The sequence below is a fragment of the Scomber scombrus genome, chromosome 23, assembly GCF_963691925.1.
Source record: "Scomber scombrus chromosome 23, fScoSco1.1, whole genome shotgun sequence".
Taxonomy (NCBI): Eukaryota; Metazoa; Chordata; class Actinopteri; order Scombriformes; family Scombridae; genus Scomber; species Scomber scombrus.
In genome coordinates, this window is record NC_084992.1 from 7,092,114 (window position 1) to 7,115,741 (window position 23,628).

General features: G+C 38.8%; 1 protein-coding gene across 1 annotated transcript in view; it reads right to left on the minus strand.

Moving 5' to 3' along the window:
• trpc5a (transient receptor potential cation channel, subfamily C, member 5a) overlaps positions 1-22,965 on the minus strand; it is an 80,705-nt gene extending 57,740 nt beyond the window's left edge. Inside the window, exons 1-7 of the mRNA XM_062444909.1 lie at positions 22,933-22,965; positions 19,820-19,922; positions 16,463-16,713; positions 10,479-10,595; positions 10,047-10,109; positions 8,902-9,039; positions 7,954-8,160 (exon numbers count right to left, since the gene is read on the minus strand). Of these exons, the coding sequence (XP_062300893.1) occupies positions 7,954-8,160; positions 8,902-9,039; positions 10,047-10,109; positions 10,479-10,595; positions 16,463-16,713; positions 19,820-19,922; positions 22,933-22,965 (912 nt within the window). The remainder of the gene's footprint in view (positions 1-7,953; positions 8,161-8,901; positions 9,040-10,046; positions 10,110-10,478; positions 10,596-16,462; positions 16,714-19,819; positions 19,923-22,932) is intronic.
• Between the last annotated feature and the right edge of the window lie 663 nt (positions 22,966-23,628).

Genomic DNA, 23,628 nt, shown 5'->3' on the forward strand with positions numbered 1-23,628 from the left:
CACACACACACACACACACACACACACACACACACACACACACACCATTATATAATTTGCTCTAAAAGCCTGATGTTTTTGAACACTGTGCTGTGGTGACACCTCGACCTTCACATAGAGAAGATACCGTACACACCAATTTACCAATATGCATGCAGAGAGAACAAACACACACACACACACACACACACACACACACACACACACACACACACACACACACACACACACATAGATACAAATAAAGGAACAAAGCCAAGAGCTAAAAGGAGGTTATCCAGAATGACAAACATACCAAAAGAGATACAAAAGAGGGAAACATGAAAAGGATAAAAATACAATGATAGTGAGAAAAAGAGGGAAAAAAAGAGAAGAAGAAAGACTAAGACAGGTTTGGAAAGAAGAGTAGAAAGAGAGAGACGGAGCGAGTTAATTTGGCAAAGATGAAAGACAAAAGGAGAGATGGAGGAAAAAACGGGGGAAGTTGTGGAAGAGAGAGAGAAAGAGAGATAGAGAGAGAGAGAGAGAGAGAGAGAGAGAGAGAGAGAGAGAGAGAGAGAGAGAGAGAGGGTGACAGAGAAGGTAAAGGATGTGACAGAAACAGGGGAAGAGAGAGAGAAAAGTAAAGAGGTTGTGGTACGTGAAAGGCTTACGTAAGTGTTCCGACTGTTCGTCAACTGTCTCCAGACACACACACACACGCACGCACACACGCACACAAACACACACACACACACACAAAACCAGACATCTGGATATTCTCACTCACAAACAAGCACACATGCAAATACACATAAAACACAATAGGGGGTGTCTGGAGAGGCTAATGGGACATCTGTTTGTTTGTCAACATCTGCTGTTGTCTTGTTGTCCGGGGGCCACTTTTCCTGTCTGTGACCTTTCCATTACCGTCAGATGGTTTGTTACACAGAACTGTCTGAGAAGTCATACTTGGAAATTGCTCGGAAAAGGGCAGACACTCGCAAAAAAACAAAAACAAACTTGGCATGAACCATGTGTTTATAGCAGTCTTACATTGCGAAGGCAGCTTGATTCACGAAATCACAAGATCATGCAAGAATCTTCACAGGAAGCACATTTGAACACCTGTGTTTCCGAGACAATTTTCTCATAATGGTCCCGTTTCCATTAAGGAAGTTCCGGGAACGTCCTCTCACTCGGTCCTCTCAGCCGTTGTGTCTCCATTGCAGAGTAGGACCCTGATAGGACCCACCGGACTCTGGAGGTGATGTAATCACTCTGCAACATTTTTGATCGTGAAATAATCGTTGTGCGACAGTTTCACCGAGGCGTCACAAGTATACCCAATCAGCACCGAGTCAACCTCAAACCCTACCAAGGAATTTTTTTAGGGCTGCAAGGAGTACATACCCTGAGGCAGGGACTCGTTTTGCCCCCGTAAAAGTTCCCCGAGATTGTTCTTTAAGGGGCGGTTCCTCCCCGTAAAATGACCCTGAAGTTCCTGCAGTGGAAACGGACCTATAGTTGTGATCTTGCAAGTTCACCTGTCTCGAATGGTAAACCTTTCTAACCATGTGTGTCTCTCTCTCCAGTCAAGCTTCCACTCAAACTTAGCCTTCGAATTAAGGGGATGTATCATTCACATTTGGTAAATGGACTAGTCTTTTTGACCGCTCAAACACTTTTACACTACATGTCACATTCACCCATTCACACACACTCATACACTGATAACAGGGGCTACGACGCAGAGTGCCAACCTGCTCATCAGATGGAGACTACAGTAGCCATTCACACACATTCATTCACCATTGTGCAGCCATCGGGTGCAATTCATGGTTAAGTGTCTTGCCCAAGGACACATCAAACGTCCGATCTTCCAATTGGTGGACGACCTGCTCTACCTCCTGAGCCACAGCCCTCCTATTTCCAGCTCTATATTTAGATTCTGGGGCTCTACTGGAATATATTTGAATGATTTTCAGTTGTGGCTCTTTGTGCTGCCTCCTCAGTCCAGCCTCTGTATAAAAACAGGCCGTTTAGCTCCTATCTCTTTGGGAGGAAATGTCAAGAAACCATGAAACAAACAAAATGTCAACTTCACAAATACATCGGTACAATGTTCAAGCTGGAATCCAATCCGAAATATGAGAGCAGACAACACAAATAACATGTAGAAAACCTTAGCAACAACCTTAGCAACCAAAGCTGTGTAGCAGACAGACATTTGTGGGCATGCACGAGCAATATAACATCAACTTGTCCGCAAGGTAGTACACATATGTCGTAAATGAAGTGTTCATGAGTGAGGAGACTAAACCCTGGATTTTGAGTTGCAATGAACTTTACTACATGTCACTTCTCTTTCTCCATTTCTTTTGACCTACATGTGCCGCTCTCTCTGCCATAAATCAAAGTAAACTGACTCATTTTTGTGACATTTCGCTCTCTTTCCATTACCTCTTCCACTCTCATTTTTGTCTCTTTGTCTCTTTCTCTCTCTCGTCACGTATTTACCCTTCTTTCTATTCTGTCTCTCGATTTAACAAAAACTTTAGTATATGGCTGATTTTTGCTGACAGCTGTCTCTCCCTTTCTTTTTCATCTTTTCTCCCCGTTTTTTGTCTGTTTGTGTCATCCTCCATCTCTGTTCATCTTTCTGTTTTTCTCCCCACATCTGTTTCTGTCGATCCAGTGCATACGATAAACTCTGTAATGCTGCTGAACTTACTTGATATTTGTCTGTAGTTGTTGTGTAGTAGTTGTGTTTTGATGCAAGATTTGTAGATTTGTACAAAACAGGCAACAATAACCAGTTTGATTGCACAGAGATGCATTTCTCTGCATTGAATTTCACCAAATTCAATGATTTATGATTTAATTTCTTAATAATTTACACAGTTTTATCTTCTGGCAGTGTTTTTTTTACTTCTACTTCTTATAAGACAAACACTGGTGAATCTCAGAGGTTCGCATCATTTTGTTGAATGGAGAAAAAAAATGAGTTTGTTGGAAAATATAGTAATATTCTTGGTACAGCAAGTATATAATAAGAGTCTTTCTCCACTACAGAATCTAACCAACCCATAACTGAACTTGAACCCTTTGTCCTGGGTTCTGCTTTTGTTTCTGCCTACGAGTTCATGGAGCAACATTTTACACAATGAACACAACATAGCAGTTCCCCACATTTCACTGAATAATTGACTGGAATAAAACTTCATTACCATTAGGAGGCTTTAAAATCCTACTTAATGTTTAATCCGCAAATGTTTTTCTTTCAGACTTTGCTTAATTGTAGCTAAATTAGAAAAGAAAATATTTTGTAGTGCTTCAGTAGCCAAACGGTAACTACACATGTCACATATCCCCAACGTCCCTGGTTTGATTCGAGCCAGGATGTTTGTTGCATGTCATTTCATGTCTCTCTCTCCCCTCGTCCCCTGTCCAAACTATCCCAAAAAACTTTTCAATTGTAAACTTGGAGCAAAATTCTGGTCAAATTTTAAACAGAATATAACATTATATTTTTCAATACAAGGACCTTAAGATTGACTTTATTTTGAATGTAATAGTAGTTTTTTTAACAAAACTCTTCTAAAATGTCCTCATAATAAAAATAGCATTGGCAAAATGCACAAAATTGTATATAACAAAACTTTTGAAATCATTTAGAACTATATATTAATGCATTATTTTACTTACTGTATTTTTCCCCTTTCTCTTATTGTCATTGTCTTTGTCCTTTAACTTTGTCTTTCACAAGACTTGATTGTAACTCCAGTTTATTATGTCTAAGTTAGACATCTGATCTTTCCCAGTTTGTAAAATACAAAGCAAAAAGCAACACAGAACCAGCCTTAGCCTTATAAATTCCAGTTCCCGTAGTGGAAAAGCAGCTTAACATATTGCCAAAAAAGTTGGTGCTGTAATGTGGGAGTCATGTTGGCAAACGTATCAGAACATATCAGACAATATAAAGCTATAATAATGGCAACTTTAAGTTCCTGTAATAAATGTAAATTATACACTTTCCAACATAAAAAGCATGTAGTATCCCTCAGCTCACACTATCTGCCTCAGTGACAGATATCTGGCGACATACTTTCCGTAACAGCTCTCCTCATCTCATCATCACTTCATCTTTCTCTCTGCAGCCAACCCGCGCTGTCCTCTCCATCTTCAACAATACAAGAATGTCTTATTAACCACTGACAGCTCTCTCTTCCTCCCTCCGTCTCCTTTCTCTTTTAGTTGCTTTCCAACTCCTCACATCAACCCGACGCTCTCCTTATTTCCTCCGTCTCTCTCTCCCGGCGGTTCAAATGTGAAAATATGTCTTATTTCAGGCCAGGAGTTGCTTCCGCTGTCTCCAGTACGCCACGGGATGTTTTGAAAAAGGAAAAAGGACTTCCTACTCTCTGTACAATCCTTGCTCAAAGGACTACTCTGCTAGAGCTGCAGCCAATTATACCTCCCAGCAAGGTGTAGAGGATGGCAGCCCACTTCAGTGCAGAAAAACAGACTCTAGTTGAGTTTCTCTGCATCATCTTGCAAACAATCATGACAGACTTTTAAATTAGTGTATACAACTGTCTAAGCTGCAAAACAGTGAGGAGAATATTAATTTATGACTGAATGATGGAGTCATTAATGAGGCTGTTGATAGATTATTTAGCTAAAGACACTTTCCAACATATTGTATTAGAATGTGCTTACACTGCATTATCTATTAACATCATTATAAGTCCCTAAAGCTGCAAAACAGTTTTAACAAAATCCTTAATGTGTCAATTTGTGTGGTGGATAATAATTGGAGACACTTTGTACTCATGTTGTCAACAAAGTCTGCTCATAAAAGGCGCCTTCTGCAATGATTAATTCAAGAAGGATAGCAAATTCTCCAAATTCTTCAAATTAACCAACCAAATAGGTCCAACTCCAGAATCTTGCACTCTCATCGGCAATGATGTGATAAATGTCTAGTTAGGTATAGGCAAAAAATCCACTAAATTTAGTTCAGGGAAAAATCATGGATTGGATTAAAATGATTACTTAGTTAAGTCTATATCATAAGAGCAGCAAATGGTAGCCACTGAAGACACAGCATACATCCTTCACGCTGAAGATGTACAAGGGCACAATGTGAGAGAAGACACAATGCAATCCAGAAAAATACATACTGTAGTAGTGCGGCACAGGTGCGTGCCACCTTGGGTCCCCTCAGCAGAGATGACACACAGCCACAGTCCAATTAACCATTTTATTTATCAACCAAAAACTCACACAACTCCCTTTGTGCAGCTGTTGCCCAGCGCTCCAGCACCCCGCTCTCCACAAAAACTCCAAACTTAAAAAGCTCTTCAGCTCTTTGTGCTCCTTCACACTCCCAGTCCAGCTAAGTACAGTACTGCTGTAAGTACTAGTACTGCTTTTATGTGCTCCTAGTACTCACAGCTGCACGGTGGAAAGTTTTGTATTGTTGGGGAAATGTGGTACTTCCTAGAAAGACAGGCAAACTTTGTTGTCATAGTTACAATAATGGCCACGGGGTTAATGTAAAACGGTGCCGACAGTAGTTTGGGGCAACTGACATAATGACTTATTGTGTCGTTTGACAGTCTCTGAATTTGAATTGATCCATTCTGTTTATTGTAGTGCTGAAATCATACGTTGATTCATTAATTAATCCATCGACAAACTTAAATCAACAACGTGGATAATAAATCATCTTTAAGTCAAGTATCAAACAAAAATACCAAATTGCTGGTTTCAAGTACACAAATGTGATTATTTGTTGCTTTTTCTCTGTCTCATATCATTGTAAATTTGGATTTATATTTTCTTACAATTTTATAGACTACATTGAAAAAAGAAAAAAAAGAAAGAAAACAAAACTAGCACACACGCCTTCAATCTTATCCTCAAATCCCCCTACCTGGCTAGAGAAAACATGTCACCACTCTGTCTAGCACTCATTCAGTGTATCCTTCCTCTTCAGATATTTATCTCTGTCACCTCTCCTCTCCAGGAGACAGAAAGTACTTCACTTCCTGCTCTTAATGTCTGCCTCAATCCTCAATCCTACATGTCATCCCGTGGCTGCTGTCATCCCTCCTCTCCTCCCTTCGCTCCGTCCTTTCACTCCTGCTTTCATCTGTCTGGCAGTATCTCTCTGTCGCAGAAAGCCAGAAACAGCGGGGAACAGACAGGCGGACGGACAGAGAGAGAGACGGAGATGCCTTGGGGGTTTCTAACTTTGTTTCATTCTCTATCTCCATCCCATCAAATCTTCATCTCTTTCTCACTCGTGCGCTTGGTTAAATCCCTCTAGCGCTCTACTTTTTCTCTCAATCTGTCCCATTAAATCCCTCTTTCGTGTTTGTTTCTCTTTGGAAACTGCTCGCACTTGCTCCAGCTCGTTATCTCACTCAGTCCTATTCTTTGTCTGTCTGACCTGTTCATCCTCCCTCATTTTACCCCCCACTCACTCAGTTTATATTGCACGCATCCTCTTGCATTCATCGCTCCACTGACAGGTCTCACGAGGAGAGCTACTTAGTCCCTCGATTCGTCAGAGACAAGGAAATAATGTACCGTGGCACTGTGTGTGTTTTACCAGACGTAACTAGGGCAGAAGGTTCTAGATGTCCATTATTTTTATATGGCTGCAGGTTTGGTTCCCTTTCAATTGAATGAACAATGCACTGAACATGAGCCTAAGCTAAATTTGTAATGTTGCTATGGTGCTAACACTAGTTAACTGTAGACTTGTTAATATACCTACAATTAACTTAAAAATATAAATATTTATTGGCTACTAGGTGTTATAATACCTACTTTTAGCATGTTAGCTTAATACAGCTATACATTTGGTATATACTTATTTCAAACTGCTAATTTACACTGATGTGTGGCAGGAACTCTTGTTAGCATTTAATGCTAACATATTAAACACGTCTCATACATAGTAAACATTATCACACTTAGCATAACATGCAAAATGTTTGTATGAAGTTCAATGCAGCATATAACTTTTTACATATTAGCATGCGAACATCTACATATTTAACATTAACATACTCAAACGTTACGGTATTGATATACCAATATTAGGCATGTGATGCTTATGTTCTGCAAATTAACTTGTTTAGTTAGTATGCTAACAATGTGTATATTGTGTAGCATGTTAGCTTATTAGCACATTAATAACTAGAGAACATAGCTTCAGCATAGTTAGCATGATGTAACATTAAGGATATTAGTATATGAGCAGATGTTAGGACGTTCAAATACCATCAATAAGTATGTAAATATAGCATGCTAGCTAGCTCATAAGCATGTATTGTGATATGAATACAAACAAGTTGACTTTTAACATGGTGATACACAAATTCAGTGCATCTAAAGTCTAAAAGTATTCATCCTCAATGCCAAATGTCAACATGGTAATCCATCCAAACCTTGTCACAGTATTTAATTCTCAACTTAACCGAAAGCGCTGACAGTTCAACAACGCCATCCCTCGGGCCGTGCTGCTAGCGTGGCTATAAATAAATAAATACAATGGCTATATCTGTTTCTGCTGGTAACCAACCTTGACAACAGTGAAGGTGCACATAAATAATATAAACTACACACACACACACACACACACACACACACACACACACACACACACACACACACACACACACACACTAACGCACACACACACACACACACACACAAACACACAAGCACACGTGTAGGCTACTCTTGGTTTTCAGCAGGGCAGGTGAACAAGAACGCTCCTTCAAAATGTCAAATTTGCAGCATCAAAGTAAAACACACACCACTTTCGACCTTATCTCAAGGGATTTGAGTAATTTTGTCTCAAAGCTAAAATAATCTTGTAAAAGTTGAATAAGCAACACAAACACAATATATGCCGACCATATGAGCTTTAATTCAGGGTTTTCTTGTCCCTACCTCTTTTTGGTGATATTTGATGGCGAGTTTGAGCTTTGCGAGGTCATGGCACTGTCTCGGGTCCAGTTCCTCACTCTGGTCGTTGTCTCTGTGGTTCAGGATGGTCTCCAGCTCTCTTGAACTCCTGGCCTGATCCAGGAGGTCCTTGGCAAAAAGTTTGCACTGTTGTGATAGCTCCTCATACTCCTGACGAAACTCATTCTCCACCTGAGATAAAGAAGATATTGCATGGTATGAATAGTGGTACTGTATGTGTCATGGTTCAATACTGTCTCCAACTCTCTAGACCTGCTATAAGTGACTCATAGATGCTTCTGAACCTTTGGAAGAAGAAAAAACCAGCTCTCATTACCCAAGAAGAAATGTATTCTTTGCCAGAAGGAAAGACTACAGAAATTATAATAAGGTGAAGAATGGAATTTCTAGCAAAGGAAAAATGAATAGCACACTATACAACAGAAGAAAGTCACTTACGATAGCTGTTAAAGGAAGCACTTGAGACAAATGACTAACATAAGTGATACTGGATGCTGCTTCTTCTGGGGTTTAAACAGCCCATCAACTTTAGGATGTGGCATCCCTCCAGAGGAGCTCATTTAGGAGATGGGAGCTTGGAGAATCAATGTCAGACTGAAGCTGCTCGGGATGCTCCTTGTAGACCAGAACTTTATTGTGACACTTTAAGTTGGTGTGTCATTTAATTTGATGGTAAGCTTTATATTATAGACATGAAAACTGGCAGAAATAATGAAGCCAATCCCATTCTTGTTTGACTACCAGTCTACTGCACTGGACAAGTCCCTGTTCAATAACCTTTCAATTCCTCCCAGGAAGAAGAATCGGCCTGCAGGTTTTTTAGAAAGACTCCACCATTTCTTCTGCTGGAACTTTTGATAAAACTCATATTCTTTACCAATAAACACAGCCACATGGCATTGGTATCCATACCTTGCTGAGTTCTTTGAGTTCCCAGCCCAATCTGAAGGCAGTGAGGATGGGATCTTCACTGGACAGTGCGATGAGTGAGGGCGAGGCCAAAGCTTTGTAGATGTTGAGTCGAGACCGTGAATGTCGAAGGCTGTCGACCTACAGAGGAAACCAAAGACACTTGGCTTTGATCGACAGTCTCAAGAGTAAGCTGACTAAAGAAACTTTGAGAAACCCCAGAAGAAATACTTGTATTGTGCCAAAAGAAGAGATAAAGCCATAAGTCCTGAGACTTTGTGCTACGTGATGCGCTACAGTGTTCCTTGGACAACAACAAATATTTTTCATGCATTTTAAGGTAAAAAAAACCCCAAAAAAGAGCCACACATCTTGATCCATTGTATTATTTTTATGTTTTAATGCAAAGTCTGAGACTGTGGGCCTCCCCTCGGACAGAATTTGGAAAGTTTCACTCAATTCCTGGATACCTGGATACCCTCGGGACCCGATAGACACTCAACCACTGACTCAAGACAGCCTGATATTGCTGTTTGACAAACTCACAACTACACCAGAAAGTCTGTCTGAAAGCATTTATTATTTTCTGACTCTGGGAAAAATGGGGAAAACTGTAAAATTCCCCAAAACTAATGTATCTGAAGGCTCCTTGTAACCGAATTACACATATTTATGCTATTCTATGTCATCTTTTGATAATTAATATAACAACTACTAGGAGTTTTATACTTCCATTTTCGTTCACACAAAGACTGAAAACTGTCCAAAAGTGGCAAAAGTCAATTTCTAAAAACTCTAGTACTGTACTCAAATCCACATTGTAATAATTCAAATGATATCATCGTCTCTTTACTACAAATAAGGACTACAAGGGACTGAGTCTTGGTGCTCTGCATCAGTAAATATAAACATTATTTAATAATCTTGTAGCAAAGCTGAAAACTGATCTGAATAAAGAGGAAACATTTATGAAATGACTAGAGGATTAAAACATGTTGATTTGTGGCAGAGGAAATGTGATTTCACTAAAGATAAATAATAAATCAGTCAGTGCTCAGTGTACAAATGGGAGTAATTAGAGTTTATTATTAAATATAGATTTTCAGTAAGTGAGAACCAAAAACATGCTTTTATAGAGAATCACTTACCTCTGAACTGGATACACACTCAACACAGTCACATCTTATCTGGTGTGGTCTGGGAATGGTGACCTACACACACACACACACACACACACACACACACACACACACACACACACACACACACACACACACACACACACACACACACACACACACACACACACACACACACACACACACATAATATTATACACAATTAATCATCACAGCTGACATCCAATCAGTGAAATACTGTTTTAGAGTCAGAATTTATGAATGCAAATACACTCACTGACTGTTGACTATTTCTAAATCCACGATAGATTTATGTGCTTTGAAAATACATTTAATCTGTAATTAAACCTTAAAGGACGTGAATGTTTTCTCTCACAGGTTGCACTGATTTAACTTTAGCTTAAAAACACTTTGATTGCAGACAGATGTTGAGTGCGTCACCTTCCGCTGGACGAGCAGCTTGATGATCTCATAGTTGTTGGTGTGGGCAGCGAGCATGATGGGAGTTATGTCTGGGGTGAACTCTGAAAACTGAATGTCCATCATCAGCGCGGGAACCTGGAGAAGTCACGAGAGAAAGGACAGTAAACTGAGAATCTGGAAAGTGATTTTGCTTTAGGTCGTTATTTGCTAACGGGACACAAAAACCTCAAAAAACAAAAAAAATCCAAACCTCTATTGAACTTCTTTTATGCAATTAAAAAACCATGATTCAGCTCTACATGTGGCACTGTTGCGTAACAAATTAGCCAAATGACAAGTCAAATTAAACTCGCTTGAAATCAGGTTAAAACTTAATTGAATTAGTCTAATTTATTCAACCAAAATAAGTTTCCTGCTCGACATGCTGCAGAGGTACATTTATTTAAAGCCACATCCTCTCCCAAATCTCATTATGTCCCCTCATTGACACGAGTCCGAACACCTGCTGTAGCAAAAGAGCATTTTTTTATGACAAAGTGAAAAAGCAGGTGGTCCGTCATGAAATGTGGATGAATGAAAAGAAAGAAGGGAAAGGGTTGGAGTTCATTTAATTAATTTTAAGAGGTAAGATGTACAATTAGAATTCTTACTAAGTAGAGAAAAGTCATGAAATCATTTTATTGCATATAATAAATGTCTTTTTTCTTCTTTCCTATGCTGTTAATCATCTCATAACCCCTCAGATTTAAAACCACTGATATGACGTTCAAAGCTACGAGCACACACCTTGTTCCTGACTGATGAGGATACATTAAATAATTAGATTTTTTTTTATCTCTTTGAACCCTCAGGTGGGTTTTTTTTTGCTCGCTTTCAATTTGTCTAATTCATAGGCACGTCACATAATGACCACATGTGTCATCCAAGCATGTCATATACTGTCTTTTTGAAGTTAGGCTGGTTAAAAACACCGTGATTTTGCATGTGAATAGCACTGAGAGACTATGTCTGGACAAGAAAAATAATGATAGATAAGGAGTTTTTGGAAAGGTTTCAACACAGCACACATGTCCATCTATTAATGTATGGAGGACATTGTCATGGTTACAGGTTAGGTTAAACATATTTCCATTTATATAATCGTTTTGCTGATTGCCGTTGTTCTTAATCACCCAAAAAGACACAAATACATTGCTGTGACATCATTTTGATTGATATTACGTTTTTGGGAAGTCCAGCAAACATCAAACGGCAACGTCCATTTGCTTCCCGACACTTCCTGTTTACATACAGGCATGGATAAAAAGTGTCTAATTTTTACGATTTCAAACTGGATTTACTGATAATTATCCTTAACAAATAGCAGAGGAACAGCCACCTTTGTAAAGGCTTCCAAGGTATGATTTTGAGATTAAGGGCTGCACATTTTAATATAAATTGTGTCCCATGGGTGCAAAGGGGTTAAGCTAATGTCAGCCATATGAACTGCAATCGATTGTTCTCGAGATGGATGATGTTTTAGTATTAATTGGTCTTCATTTTACACATTTTAGGTGAATAAACTCACAACAAACTGCTACAAATAGTCAAAACCCCAAAAAAACTGACAGTTTCATGCAACCTAATTCAAAAATAACACAAACTGCAGCCTTAAAACACAAAAAATAGTTAAATCATCAACTTTAATGAAAAATAAAGCTCTTATAAGATCTTAATGTTTTTAATTTTTTAAGTGTCCACCTCATATGTAAGTAAGATTGAAGTAAACAGAAGCAAAATGAAGAAAAACTACTGAAAATATGCTTGATAGTCACCAAACATACAGCATTGACACACACACACACACACACACACACACACACACACACACACACACACACACACACACACAGGACAACAGAAGAAGAAGGACCGAGAGGAGCAGACTTGAGGATGAGGAGGGAACGAGGAAGGAGGGAGGAGCAGAGCGAACACGTGTGGACTCTCTTTCATCTCTCAGAGGGAGAACGAAGCAGAGTGCTTCTCCTCGCCTTTCTCATCTCATCTGTCACTTCTTCACCTCCTAATTTTTCCACCTCTCTGTTGACTCTCCTTCATCCTCTCTTCCTCCTGCTATCTCCCTTTCTTTCCATCTGTTTCCACTCCTCGATATCTGTCTCTCTCTCTCTCTCTGTCGCTCTCTCTCTCTCCTTCTCCTGCCAAAACCGTTCTCCCTCATCTGATCTCTCTTTCCTCCTCTATCGTTTTTATTTTCCTTTTCTTTTTTTTCCTGGCGTGATAAGGAGTGTGAGAACAGCTGCCACGGGCTGAGCATCACACACTGATTGAAGAGACACACACACACACACACACACACACACACAGGTAAAAACACACACACACACACCTTTATTTTGGGTGTTTTTTGATCTGAAAAATTGGGATAGATTTTCCCATCAGAATGATTTTTCTCTTTACTTTCCGGTGCATCAGCTCGCTCCTGTGTTTCCTGCTGCTGGTGATGAGGAGCGCTCAGGAAACACTCCCACCAGGACTGACCCATATAACACCGAGACACAACGCAATAACTCCATAACTAGATTTTGTTTTTGTTTACTTGCTCTCACACTTCATATTAGAGCTCCAATGAAACAGACACGTGGAGATATTTCCCTCACTGATGCATAAAACATATATTTTAATTCTAAAAAAGGGACCTGAAGTTAAACCGAGTCCTTACAGACCACAGGGCAAATGTTTTATGATTTTCATTATTAATTTATCTGTTTATGAGACAAAGTTTAGTTTAACCTCATTAGATTTGTCAGCATATTCATCTGATGTAACGTAGTGTTTGTAAAGTTGTAATTTATTTATTTAAATGTATTTGTTTTTGCTTTATTCCTGTTATTTAATCTTAATTCAAGTATTGTCAATATTTTTTCTGTTTTTTAAAACATTTATTTATTTATTTTCTCCATATGTTAACTCTAACAGGAAGTTGGTCATTTTGATATGAATTTGCAATTTTACCGCCATTTTCACGATTTAGAGATTGATTCAGTCAGTATCATCTCAGGACCTTCAAGATGAAAAGTTATCAAAATCTTTTGCCTAAGTTAAAACCTGACGGGTGTGGCATAGTGGCATATTTCGGGGGTTTTGGGGCATGGGAGCGAGGGCACGTTCGGCGCTGCTTGCAGCTTTAATTTTTATTTTTTTATTTTCTATGATGTATTTTTCCCCCTCTTTCTCTTCTGTAGGGCATGTTCTATTTGTTTAAACTCAATAAAAAGTATCTTAAATGTAAAAAAAAAAAAAAAAATCAGTTTGTTACTTTCTCAATCAATTGATAAGTTTGGTCAGAAAATGGTGAAACATGTTGATAACTGTTATCCAAAACCCAAGGTGACGTCCTCACATGTCTTGATTTCCCCCAATAAACAGTTTATGAAACTGAATATAAATCTATATTCAGTTTTCTATCCTAGGAAATTTGAGTATTTTTTCTTTAAAAAATTTCTCAAAACAATGACTTGATTCTTCATATCTTGCAGCTGCGGTTAGGGTTAGGGTTTTTATTTGTCATATTGTATAGTTTACATTACTTTTGTGGTTTTTTAAATGTGTTTTTAATTGCCTCGTTGTTTAAAACTGCTACACATATAAACCACAAACCCTGTCAGTTGGTTAGATGGTTTCTGTGCTACGATGTTTTCTTCCACTGCATCTTTTTTGAAAAGTGTTTGAGACAAATCAGGCAAAAAAATACAACCAAAAATCCCACAAACATGAAACTTGCTGATTTGCTGTAAATGCAGATCAACCAGAACCAGATTCCCTTGAAGAAGAAATATTAAATAAATCAATAAACTGTTAGTGAAACTAGAGGAAAGTTTGTACAGCAAATCATGTTTTTCAGATTTAAAAAAAAAAGTGTATTTATTTTTTTTGAATTATTGATTTTTCTTTTCAGTTTTCTCCACTAAGAATAAAAACACATTTGCATCTGCTCACAAACACACAGAGATAAAAAAACAACCAAAAAATTATCTTCAGCTGCAGCTACACACAAACACAAACACACACACTTAATCTTTTCTTTTTTTTTCTCTTTTTTTAATCACACACTTCTCACATCAAAGGAAAGTGAGAGCCTTCAAAACCTTCCTTCATCTGCATAGCTCTCCATCTCTCCATCTCTCTCTGCAACTATTTATCCCTCTCTCTTCTTCCTGATGTCTTTCATTTCTTATTCTCTCTCTCTCTTTCTTTCTTTCACCAACACTTTCTCTCCCTCCCTCATTCATGCACCTCTCTAAAAATTCAGATTTCATCCTCTTTTCCATGTTGGATCATTTCCTTCTTTTCTTGCAGCATTTGGTCGTAGTTAATCATGGAGTAGGTAAAGAAAGAGAAGGGGGGGGGGGGTAGAGAGAAGGTAGAGAGAGGGAGGGAGGAGGATGAAAAGAGAGAAAGAAAGAGAGAGGGGGAGTTGGATTGAGTCAGATGGAGAGGGAAGGCAGAAAGGTCAACTGTTTTGCTCGGTAAGAGAAGATAAAAGGCATCGACTTTACCTGTCAGCTGAGAAAGAGCAGTTTGGAAAACATTCTCACACACACACACACACACACACACACTTAAAGCTGCTTTAACAGATCATATAAAACTCTATAAAAGAGGTTCTGAGCAACTAAACAGATAAAAAAGTGAATTTAAATATATTTTTGTCTTGCTTTATTTACACCAGAGGTTTTCCAAGTTAGAGGTTGGGGCTCCAAACAGGAGATCATGTAGAAGAGTCTAAATGTGTGTGAGATGGTTAATGTGGGTCATCCATTATTATTATTATATAGATCCATTATTAGTATATTTTATTATATAGATCCATTATTATGGTATAGATCAAGTGAAGTTTTCTTAACTTGCAACTTGAGCTGTTTTCATGTTCACTGAGAATATAATAATAATAATGATAATAACAATAATGAACAGAAGAATAAATAACAGAAGATAAAAGAAAGAGATTGATATTTGGACAAAATTGAAACAAACAGGAAGAAGCTCGACGACCTCAAAGAAAAAGAGAAAGAGAAACGCAGCGAGAACAGATCTATTCCAATCCTCAACCAACGGAGAGGTGACCAAAACCTTCCCACAATCCTCCGCTTCGGCCAAGGGTTGGTTGCCATGGTGACGTGGAGCCTCAGACAGTTCCAGGAAATTAATGCACAAGAAGTCGCCTCTGCTTCTCTTCTCTTCTGTTTTCTTCTTCACTGTTTTTAAATATCTCCTTGTTGCCTACCTTTCCTCCCTCTCTCTCTCTCTCTCTCTCTCTCTCTCTCCTCTGATCTTTTCTTTTCCAGTATCACTCACCCTCTCGCTTTCTTCTCTTTTTGCGCTTATGATTTCTCACTCTATCACTTCCTCTCTATGATTCTCTCCTCCTCGATCCCCTCTAAACACCTACACATTCACTAAACTGTGGAACATGTTCTTTTATTTTCTCTCTCACACACACACACACACACACACACACACACACACACACACACACACACACACACACACACACACACACACACACACACACACACACACACACACACACACACACACACACACACACACACACACACACACACACACACACACACACACACACAAAAAAAGCGGCAGGCAGACAAATATACTATCTGCCTCTAAATCCTATTTCACAGTGTGTCTATGAAACGAGCTGTTTAATTTTCCTCCTCTCAGCAGAATGTGGCATGGAGCGTTACACTGAATGGATGTGCGACTCATTATCACACACACACACACACACACACACATACACACACCAAATTAAAATGGAAAAACACACACTCACTGGCGCATATTCACGGATGAGTAAATGCAAACACGTGCGTTCAATGCCTGAATGCGTCTGGATGCAGCAGATTAACATACATCTCTTTTGTTTTACCACACACACACACACACACACACATAACCGACAATGTCCAGACACACACACACACCTGTTTCTCGCCGATGGGCCTCCGGTGAGACAGCAGCAGCTCCACGGCGCCCACCACCTCCTTCCTGATGGCGTAGAGCAGAGCGTCTCCCGTGTGGATGCCGTGGTCCAGCAGGAGCTCCATGATCTCCAGGTTCTCGTTCTCGATGGCGATGAGGAGCGCGCTGCGGCCCAGCGGGTCCAGACAGTTCACGTCCATGTTGTAGTAGACCTCCGCCTCGCGAAGGGCGTGTTTGACACCCGCATAGTCACCTGGAGAGATAGAGGAAGGGTGAAAGGGATCAATGAAAAAACGCTTTTATAGTCTCATCCTGAACCTGGAACTTGTTGTTTCAAGTCCTGCCTTCAGAGATCTACAGACCAAAACACTGATTCAGGATCATCAGGCGGACTGTCGAGAACCTGAAACTCCAGCTGCCAGAAGATGTGTCATCAGAGCTGCATCGCACCGTGTCAGAACTAAAGAGAGATTTATGTAATTTTGCTCATTTTGTGTTGAATTTAAGAAGAGATACTTTAGGAGAGTTTTGTATTTAGCAAAACTCCACATACGATTAGTACTGAGGGAAATAAGTATCATCTCCTGTTCAGAGTATAAAGATAATAATATATGTAACACTATAAACCTGTTTATCCTATCAGGTAAATTTAACATCTTGATAGATATTAAGCATTATATTTTGGAGTCTTTACATTTTACGAAAATATAAGAAAAATCTGTCAAAATCTACTTAGAATTGTTTACTTGAATAAGTGTCACTTTATCTCTTTTTTCTTTCTATTGCACCTTTTATGTTTTCTTTATATCTACAACTTAAATAGTCACATTCATATTTATTCTTTATCTTTGCACTAAATGTTACCTGATTTATATTGTTTGATGTACTGTTGTCGTGTTTTATGTGCTTTGTAAGGTGTCCCTGAGTGCTTTGAAAGGCACCTTTAAATAAAATGCATTATTATTATTATTATTATTATTATTATTATTATTATTAATCATTATTATTATTATTTTATTTAATTAACAGGAATGACTGTTTGCTTGTGTATTCTGTTCAATAAAAGGGGAAACGAACCTTTGATTTTCTACCTTTGGTTTTGGTTCTTGCTGGTTTCAAACTCATTTTTTCTCCAATGTAATTTAAGACTTTTAATGATGTTCGATGACATAGAAGCACATAAAGTCTCCTGAACCTGAAAGTGAACTGATTCAAACCATTGAATGTTTTATAATATATTAAAGTGTCATCTTAACCTCAGACTTGTAGCTTTGACTGTTTATCAAAAATTGATGATTCAACCAGGAGAGTTTTATATTCATCTAAGCATTGATACGCTGTCAGCCATCAGACATCGTTTATGCAGGAAATAAACAACACATTAATAGAAACGTCCTTGTCAGCCACCAGCGGACCAGTGACATGATTGATTCGGATTGTTTCTTGCACTGAAAACATGAGCTGAGTGAGAAGTTTGGGACGGGACCAAAATGTGCTGAAGCAGATGTCCGCTGCTGCTGAGATGACATTTGTGAACCGTTCGCTACGGTCTGAGCGACCAGCTGCTGCCACCGCTCCGCTCCGCCAGCAGGAAGTGTCCACTCAGCATTGTTTAAAGAGCAGATGAAGTGGAAAAAATGCCTGTTTTTTAACCCTTTTAGATCACATCCACGATCATATTGTGCAGCTATTTAACATTATATGTAAAAAAGGAAATACAAAAAAAATCTATTTCTTTGAATTCTTATATCAAAATCCAATCATGTTTTCTTATGTAGACTTGAACCAATCCTTTCCTCGTCAATCAATCTTTAACTTTTAGCAGCAACAATTCATTATAACACATCCACTTTTTAATGTTTAAATCAAAATCCTCCTGTTTATTATTAGTTTTTTACTGAAAAATAAGATAAAATAAAAACAGGAACTGATGAAACGCCATTATAACTCATGAATCTTGCAATGAGGAAACACCAGAGGTAGGAAAAATATTTAAAAATTCATACCCCAATAAAATAAAAGATAATAAATGATGAATAAAATATAATGAATAATAAAATAAAGTCACTATTATGTTGTTGGATACTCTTGAAATGTTGTTCCATCTAGACTTTGAGTATAAAAGGTGTGCAGGAAGCATTTAACCCTCCTGTTGTCCTCGAGTGAAGGAAGGAAGGAAGGGAGGGAGGAAGGAAGGATGGAAGGGAGGAAGAAGGAAGGGAGGAGGGAGGAAGGAAGGAAAGGAGGGAAGGGAGGAAGGAAGGAAAGGAGGGAGGAGGGAGGGAGGGAGGGAGGGAGGGAGGGAGGGAGGGAGGGAGGGAGGGAGGGAGGGAGGGAGGGAAGGAGGGAGGGAGGGAGGGAGGAAGGAAGGAAAGGAAGGAAAGGAGGGAGGGGAGGGAGGAAGGAATGGAGGAAAGGAAGAAAGGAAGGGAGGAAGGAAGGACAGAGGGAAGAAGGAAGGAAGGAAGGTAAGAAGGGATGGAGGAAAGAAGGAAGGAAGGAGGGAGGGAGAAAGGAAAAGAGGAAGGAAGAAAGGAAAGAATGACAGAGGAAAGAAGGAAGGGAGGAAGGTAGGGGGGAGGAAAGAAAGAGAGAAAGAGGGAGGGAGGAAAGAAGGAAGGACAGAAGGAAGGAAGAAAGGGGGATGGAGGAAGGAAAGAAGGAAGGGAGGAAAGAGGGAGGAAGGAAAGAAAGAGAAGGAGGGAGGAAGGACAGACGGAAGGAAGGAAGGGAGTAAAGAAGGAACAGTCAAAAAAGACGGGGTCAATTTGACCCGGGAGGTTAAATGGCTGCTGGTGATAAAAATGAACAGATGGATGGATGGATGGATGGATGGATGGATGGATGGCTGGATGGATAGATGGATGGATGGATGGATGGATGGATGGATGCATGGATGGATGGATGCATGGATGGATGGATGGATGGATGGATGGATGGATGGATGGATGGATGGATGGATGCATGGATGGATGGATGGATGGATGCATGGATGGATGGATGGATAGATGGATGGATGGATGGATGGATGGATGGATGCATGGATGGATGGATGGATGGATGGATGGATGGATGGATGCATGGATGGATGGATGCATGGATGGATGGATGGATGGATGCATGGATGGATGGATGGATGGATGGATGGATGGATGGATGCATGGATGGATGGATGGATGCATGGATGGATGGATGGATGGATGGATGCATGGATGGATGGATGGATGGATGGATGGATGGATGGATGGATGGATGGATGGATGGATGGATGGATGCATGGATGGATGGATGGATGGATGGATGCATGGATGGATGGATGGATGGATGGATGGATGGATGGATGGATGGATGGATGTTACCTTTCTCCACTGCAGTGAGGTAGGCTCTCTCCTCTGCAGACAGCTCCACCTCCGCCCGGACGATCTGCAGCGGGATGCGGTCGCGGTACGGCGAAAACGTTGCCTAAAAAAAACAACACAAAGAAAAAGTTAAATCCAAAAAGTACAAAAGGCATGAAGAAGAAAAAAAACACACATCAGCACCAGTGTTGCTTCCCTCAAAGCACAATTTGTTTTCATTCTATCTAATTAAGTATCTTTAGTGATTTATGAAGTGCTGCAGGCAGACTTGTTCATTTCTGACAGTCGCTAATGGACTGTGTTCTTCTGAAAAGCTTCTCTTAGTTAAAAAGCCTGATAACAAGAAAAATGAATGAAATCTTCTTGTTTTTTTCAGTTGGATGTTTTTTCTCTTCTCTTTGCAGAATGATGATCGTACATCTTGTGTGATTGTGGAAACTTTGAAGCCTCCAGTGCACTTAAACTGAAGTAAGAGACATCTTATATATAATATTTGCATTTTCATAGATTCAAGATGTTTTTTCACTAAAGGAGGAAGTAGAAGATGTACTTTTAAGGATTTTAACAAAGTCACTGAATATATTTTTGGGGTAAAAATCTATATTATTATTAAAAGTTGAGTATTTTTATGTCCCAAAACACATCTGGAAAGGATCTTTAAGGACTTTTAGGCCAGGTGTGGCACCTAAAATAAAGAGTATCTTTTACATTATTACACTTTTAAGATATATTATAATACTAATACTACTAAAAGCTTCAGGGAAAATGAGCTGAGATGCTGCATCACATCAGAACAATGTTAAATGAGTGATCTAGAAACTACATTGATAAGAAGAGGAGATGCAGCAGGATGTGTGTGATTCAATGATTGATTGTTTATTCTCTGCTTCATCGGAGTAACGTGTCAAAGTCGGACCAAAAAAAAGGAAGAATTTGAGATTTTACATGTCGCAAAAACTCATAAATAAATGGCTATAATAGACTCAATGATGAATGGCTCAGTCAGTCCCAAATATGTGTGAATGTGTGACGGAAAAACTCACTATTTAGACTCAACATTTAGTTAGTTTTGTCTTCATATTGACCAGATAGACTTGAATCAGTAGTTTGTGCTCTTCATCATCATCATCATCATCATCATCACACACAGAGTTATTATACAGACTCAGACTGACGCTGCCGCCTCTAGAGCCACATTGGTAAACGTGGTTGTAAATATTTAATCTTTACTGTTTGGTTTTGGAGCTTAAGCGGGCTTATAAATGAAACAATTAAGATGTTTTTGTTATTTATTTATTCGTAAGACTTCTCACACAGTCTGTTATTTACAGCAGGTGTTGATTTTCATGCACCGGCGGATGTTTTATGAGTAGAAACCCTTCATCACGTTAGAGCTGCCATGTGAAGCAAACACTGAAAAATATGAATAACACGAGTGGCTGAAAGTGAGGCTCGTGGATGATTTAATTAGTCAAGTGTGAGAGCAGCTACATGACGGATCGACTGTCAGACCTCCTGTATGAGTGTTTGTGTGTTTCTGCTCTATCAGTAATTACCAGACTCCAGATGTTTGGAGTGAGAACATTTCGTCTAATTCACACTCAAAGGTTGTTTATTTTTTTTACTCCCTTAATTTACATACACATCTCATATCTTAGGCAGGAATGTAATATATTGTGATTTACAACCAATTTACATATGAGATGTACTGCTGTAGAGTTTTAGGATAAAGTTGTTTTTGTGCAATTTAAAGTAAAGAGTGTTTTACTTTAACTGAATATTTGTACATGGAGAGTTAACATAGATGTGAAAACTGTGAATGCTTTTTATTAAATCCAAATTTTAAGGGATTAATATCTCACACTGCACTGTAACTTCTTATTCTCCTGTTTTTATCCGTCTTACTCTATTTTAGCTTAACCCTCACTTACTGTTTATATTTTAACTCAATCAGTCTCTACACCAATTCACATTCATAAATTCTCCATCACTCATTAATAAATGTTTGATTGATCTTATGGGGGGAAAGGCATTCACAATCCCTCCTTTATGGTCCAGAAGATCTTTAGCATAGTTTGAATGCTGATTTTTAAAAATGTTTTTTTAATAAACACAAGTCAAACTTGTACATTTGCATATATTAAAATGTGTATCAGCTGCACAAACGTAAAAAAATATGCATTTTATCTCCATTTTTGTAAACTGTGGGTCACATTAGGAATAGTCCAGATTAAAAGAAATGTGTATGAGGTGTTTTTACAATTCACAAATTGGCCAAATTTGACTCTGAACAGTATGTAAAGGTTAATTTAATTTCCAATTTAACACTTTTAAATCTATTTAAATGCCATGTGTTGCTTTTATATTCTGTCCTGATGCATTTGATGTTTTATTTAAAGCATGCCTTTTTGTTGAAATGTGCTATAAAAATAAATATTTAGCTGGCTTTGCCTCAATCATATCATATGATTATCATAAGAAAAACAAAATTGATAGAACAAACCGAAAAAAAGAGATCATATTGATGGATTTTATCACTCCTGTTTTTTTATTATCTGGCCTTAATTGGGGTTAATCTAGTTGTATGTTTCCAAAAGGATTTGAAGGATGAAGACAGGAAGTAGTGAGAGTTACAGTAGCTTTACGATGAAATCTAATACCTGATCAGTATGGTGCCAGACGGGCGTAGTTTACACTCCATTTAAACTCTAAATCTGAATCAACCGTTTATGCGATACGTCAACAAAACAACACATGGAGTCTGAGAGAATGATAAACAGCAGATTGTGTAAAATCCCCACTGAATGAAATGAAAATGAAATGACATCATCCTGTGATTTCTCCTCCTCAACAAAGACCGCTACCACCACCACTTCTCTCCAATTATCATCCATTGTTTATGAGCTGATGAAGATCGGCTTCATATCGGCCGCCTGCTCTCCATTTAAGAGGGTTACCAGCTCTCACTGCTAAATAACAAGAGGCAAACCAGCACAAGCTGAATGTTGTCCTGTGTGTGTGTGTGTGTGTGTGTGTGTGTGTGTGTGTGTGTGTGTGTGTGTGTGTGTGTGTGTGTGTGTGTGTGTGTGTGTGTGTGCGTGTGTTTGACTGACCTTCTTGTAGTACAGCTGTGTCATGGGATTCATCTGGACAGTCTAGGAGGAAAATAAGACAAAAAAGATGGAAGTTAGTGAAGAAGACCACAAAGAAAAACATCAACATAGCAGCAGGAAACAGACGTGAATAAAGTAAAGTACTGAGAAAGAGGGAGAGGAACTTTAGAGAGTAAACTTGAAGCCTGATGTGGACAAAATCAATTTAGATATCACAATATTACATTAACTTAAAGTGTATGTAATCATTATGTTTATCAAATCAAATCATTTCGTCATTTAGTCAAAGTAAATGATTTTTGAAAGATTTTCCTTTACAATAATAAATGTTTATGTTTTTTCTAATGCATTTAAAGTGGCAATTCACCCAAATTAGTTCTGATGGTAAAATGAGTCATTTTGTAAGGATCGTGACTCTCAAAAAAAAAATGTATACACTGATTTAGAGACGTCAATAGGGTCGTTTCCACTGCAGGAACTTCAGGGTAATTTTACGGGGCCGTGACCGTCAGCGTGTTGCAGAATGATTATGTCACCTCCAGAGTCCGGTGGGTCCTATCAACGGCTGAGAGGACCGAGTGAGAGGACGTTCCTGTAAAGTTCCCGCCTCCTAAGTTTTACCCATAAAATGTATATAAAATGGACGTAACATCCTTGACGTCACCCATTGGTTTGTGGACTGCTGCTTGGAAGCGA